The sequence below is a fragment of the Rhagoletis pomonella genome, unplaced genomic scaffold (assembly GCF_013731165.1).
Source record: "Rhagoletis pomonella isolate Grant_MI unplaced genomic scaffold, Rhpom_1.0 Rhpom_scaffold_00002, whole genome shotgun sequence".
Lineage (NCBI taxonomy): Eukaryota > Metazoa > Arthropoda > Insecta > Diptera > Tephritidae > Rhagoletis > Rhagoletis pomonella.
This window is the reverse complement of record NW_023458556.1, coordinates 23,021,084-23,026,065: the sequence shown is the minus strand read 5'-3', so window position 1 is coordinate 23,026,065 and position 4,982 is coordinate 23,021,084. Positions and strand designations below refer to the sequence as shown.

The 4,982-nt window shown below is 36.3% G+C and overlaps 1 protein-coding gene across 1 annotated transcript in view; it reads left to right on the top strand.

Moving 5' to 3' along the window:
• Positions 1 to 1,535: 1,535 nt before the first annotated feature.
• Positions 1,536 to 4,982, top strand: part of LOC118734493 — a 3,614-nt gene continuing 167 nt past the window's right edge. The window contains exons 1-3 of the mRNA XM_036464212.1: positions 1,536 to 1,708; positions 4,134 to 4,398; positions 4,948 to 4,979. Coding sequence (XP_036320105.1) covers positions 1,585 to 1,708; positions 4,134 to 4,398; positions 4,948 to 4,979 — 421 coding nt within the window. The 5' untranslated portion in view covers positions 1,536 to 1,584. The remainder of the gene's footprint in view (positions 1,709 to 4,133; positions 4,399 to 4,947; positions 4,980 to 4,982) is intronic.

Genomic DNA, 4,982 nt, shown 5'->3' with positions numbered 1-4,982 from the left:
AGTGAGAATCATAAGTTAATTGAGTTTTTGGTATATTTTCTGAATCATTAATTAACTGAGACTTTATTAAGGCACCGACAGCCCGTTTCGGGTCATATACCCATTAAACTTGATTCGCTGATCGTTGCGTACTTGAGGCTAGGTGTCTGTCCTAGTTGTCTGTGCTAGGAAAACGCTTGTTTGTGGCTCCTCAAGTGTATCTTGCTCCCCTTTCATTTGCAGCTTTCCGAAGGTAGGCCCTTGGCCTATTCTACCAGCTTCTTCTACTCCTTATTTCTTGACTTGTCTTTAAATTTTGGTAAAAAATACTCTGAAGGCAGAACTATGTTCCCGCTGCGCCTTCTCGGCATAGCGAACCTTCTTTTTTGGTAATCGACTATCTTCTAACGACAGCTCCGCTTGCAATTGGCTTGGCTGTACGAGATATCTATCTTTAGGAGCCGTTACCGAACCACCTGCAAAGAATTTGTTCGTACGGGAGTCTTGGACGTGAAAGCCGGAACTTCCAGATTTACTACTCTTACAGATCTGTCTTGGCTCCATACCTGGGTTGCCTTCAGTCACTCGAAGGTATGCTCAAACCGGCGTTGGGTCTGACGGGGGCTTGTCCAAGGATACTGGACGTACAGAGTGGGAGTTTCCTTTATGGTACTCGACGGTATTCTGATTTTGATATTTGGTTGACGGAATTTTAGCACCGAGCAATGATTGAGAATGGAAAATGTGTTGATTATTTCATTTTTTCTTGGCCACGTACTGAGCCGGAGCCTTTCAGCGACCAGGTAATTAATGAAGAGAATGCAAGAGTCAGCCACGGAAGAGACCATATTGCCATTGAGCCACTATTATTCTTGACAGCCGGAAAATATCCAGTAGGCTTCGTCAGAAAGCTTCCTGACTATAAACCATTCAACAGCCATGAAAAATTCAAGACACCCTTGACTAGGGAAGATATTAAATTCGGCAGGCCTCTCGTCTAGAGCCTTAGTGTTTGGAGAAAACAAGCCCACCCCGCAACACATGCGATGCCTTATCACGCACTACGGTCTCAATGTGAGAGCTGCTAGATACATATAGATAGAAATGACCGCGCTTTGCTTTCTTCGAACCCTGCAAGTCGCTCGACCCATAGAGAGAGCTTCAATAAACTTATTTTCATTGATTGGTGCTATAAACACCTAAGCCATTCACTACAAGAATAGTGGTAATGAAATGCTCAGTGCATTAAAAATTTAGTCCAGCGTGCCCAACCCTGGGGTTGAAGCTATTATCGACATTTTTCGATAAGTTTATTGATAGTTTAGTTAACTTTATCGATATTTTAGATAACTCTATCTATATTGATCGCTTACTTTATCGATATTTTTTCCATAACTTTATCAATAGTAGATGTACATCGAAGTAGTTATCGATATATGCACATATCGATGCACTTATTAAACACTCTTCACTTTAAATTACTGTTATATGTATGTATATTACTCTCGATATATTTATCTCAAAATAAAACTTTTTACTCCGTCCATATGCAAGCATTCACATTCAAATATTTGTTTATTTATTCCCTGGAAGGTCGTGAAACAAATGCCCACAATCGCTTCGAATAAGCAACCCACAATTGCTATTATAACGGCACAGTACTGTGAAAAACTTGCGGTGGACGCCATGTTGGAGAACAAGGAAACATTTGTACGCTATACTACAGTCGGTAAGTCTCACCGCAAATTCTTACATACGTATCTATTTTACGCGAAAATATGCAGTGGCAAAATTTTTGAAATTTCATGAGTCGTCCAGCCACTTGACTGTATCGCAATTGTTACCTTAAACTAAAAATTTTTCCTACATCTCAATAATATTCACATGCAATTATAACTGAAAATGGTCTCAAATACTAACGAATTGCAATCATTTTCTTTCTTCTTTCTTCCTATTTACTTGAATTGATCTGACTTCTTATTTATCGGCGATATGTCCACTGTCCAAACACTACTTCTCCATTCCCCAAATGCAAATGTCGACAAAATTGAAAAAAAAATATATATATATTTAAAAAAATTATAAAAACGAAATTTTCTGATACCAGATACCGATCCCAATTTAACAAACACACTCAGAAAATCTAAAAAGAAAAGAAGATTCGGTAAGAAAAAATTCGCTGTCTTTACTTTAACCGCTAATTTCCTTTGTTGTTTGTGGTTTATTGTGTTCTCCTTGTTGTTGTCAACGTCTGGTTTACGGGTATATATCATACTTACATCCATACATACATACATACATACTATGTGCATTTCTTTTTGTAACTATTTTGTTGCAGCATTGTACAGATAAAAAACAAATAAATTATTTTTGTGTTTCGCACATTAAAACATACATATGACCCATTCCATACATTCATCCATGCGTGTTGTGCATTTGCATTCATATGAGTAAAAATTAAATCAGTGAGCGTTCGTATTAAAATATGTGAAAGCTCGGAATCGGGGCCTATATTTCTTATAAATTGTCCCATTTTCAAGTTTTCGAGTTTTTCGAGGCTTTCTTGTTTTATGGGAATATCCTTATTGCATCATTGCCAAACAAGCTATTATGAACGTTTACAATAAAAGAGATTCACTCATATGCATGCAAAAACAACTTGTGTTACATACATAAATATCCCATAGATCACAAGCACCCAGCACATTTTGAAAACACTAAGAATAATCTCACTCAATCATTCGCTTGGACTTCATATCTATATTCGGTCCTATTACGGTTTTCGACGTCGACGTCAATGTAATTTTTTCACCAAATTATAGCCCCTGTAAGTCCAATTCCAGCTACGCTGACCACAGTGTTTTTGCAAAGAACACCTTTCCGCAAAAATACTGTGTTCATTATTCTATGAAAAAATTACAAAAGTTGCGCGGAAGTCTACTTTGGCTCCGGCGAATTTTGTCGACTGCGGTCGATTAGATTACCATTTACCCTGGTTGATTTTCATAAAATTAAAAAAAAAACTACTCCTGTCCACGACGGCCTTTGGGCCGATTGATAAAATTTATTTTTCAAAGCAAACGAAAAATAACACAAAAACGATCAACTTTTAAACTGAAATAAGCTTAACAACGAAATTGTGGCAGAAAGAGAAGTGACGTATTCTTTGACTAATTTTTGGATACACTGAGCCTCTGATTACCTTTATCATCATGTTAATTTCCAGTGCCTCGATGATTCCAATAAACGCGGCTACTATTTATTGAACCTTTACTGAGTCTCTTACCACGTCCTGAACAGCCAATATGTATATCCTAACCTAAATCGCATGGGCAGTATTCAAGCCTAAAAATATTTTATTTTATTCTTATAGGATAGGAAGACAAGTACATCGTTGCCATGTATATGCATTAGGGTGGTCCAAAACTACACAAGAAATATAATTTTTTGAAATTTTCTTGCTGCCACCCTCCAGAATCATAGAAAATAGAAAATTAGGTTAATGTTTAACCGTGCCACCGGGGCTTTCAAGTTCTCCATCAATTTTAAATGGGGAAAATACATTTTTTCGTATAATTGCTATAAAAACTTTAAAAATAAGTATTTTTTGATCAAATAAAAATATTTTCCTTCAGAAATTTTCCCAAAATAGAACTGTGATGCAAATATAACCCTGGAATACTCTTAGGATCTGCGGATAGTGGGGAAAAAATTATTTGATACCACCCAGATACTTTTCCTAAATCCTTAAATTTATAACTCCAATCAGCGCGTAATCAAGCTCAGAAAAAAACGATAGTACAATTTTCACCCATTGGTCTATTTTACTTGAGCTGCTTTACTACATGCATATGTGCATATTTACTTATAAACAAAACAAAGTGACCATAATAATATTAAAAAACATTCATATCGTACCATTTAATCATTTCAAGAGTGAGATCATTCACTGCCTTAGCGCAAACGTTTCGCCCCTCTCCAGTGCATATCACATTTCACTTTCTCCCGTCGCAACTCACCATTTCACTGTTTTATTGTAAATTTAATCATTTTGTATCACATTCAAATCACTCACCCACAATCCTGAACATCAGTACTCGGGTTCAACTACGTGCAGATCAATTGATTAATATGAAAAACTCTCTTACCACCAGGCGAATCGAATGTCTACACCTTGGGCAACATTGGTGCACATCGCATCGTCAGCACGAAATTACCTTCGGCTGGCAGTACTCGCGAAGCTATGACCGCTACAGGCAATACAACGACACGTCTATTGGGTACATTCCAAAAGGTCGACTATGTCTTCGTGGTGGGCGTGGCCGGTGGTGTGCCACATTATACAGATTACAAGAAGCATGTGCGACTGGGAGATGTGGTCGTTTCATATGTGGAGAAACAACGAGCGCTATTGAGCAAGTGAGTAAAAAATATATATAATTTTAATTTATTATGCAAACTATACACATTAGGGTGCATCACTCTAAAAAAAAACGGGTTTTTCCACCGAAATTATAAAATTTATTATACTTTAAGACTTTTGCCAAAATATTTTGTAAAAATATTAGATAAGTTTTATGTGAGCTAGGCCCGTTTGAAAACACCTACAAAAATTGCGTTTCTTATAAATAAAATTAGTTTTTAAAAATATTTTTACCAAACAATCACCTCAGATAATATAAGAGTTTAAGCTCAAAAGGTCTGCATAAAAATATTGTAAAATCTTAACAACGGAATCAAAATTATGATATTTTTGGAGGTATTTTCAAATCGGTCTAGCGCGTACTTAAACCTTAATATTTTCCGAAATATTTTGGCAGAAGGTAAAAAAAAAATAAATTTTATAATTCCGTTTCAAAATCCACAGCTTTTTTTTTTTGAATGCACCCTAATACAAGCATACATACGCATATATTGCGCTCTCATAATAATTCGCTATTCCTTGCTACATTTATAATAACAACACAGAAATGAGAAACCCTACGTTTATGTCTACAAGAGTG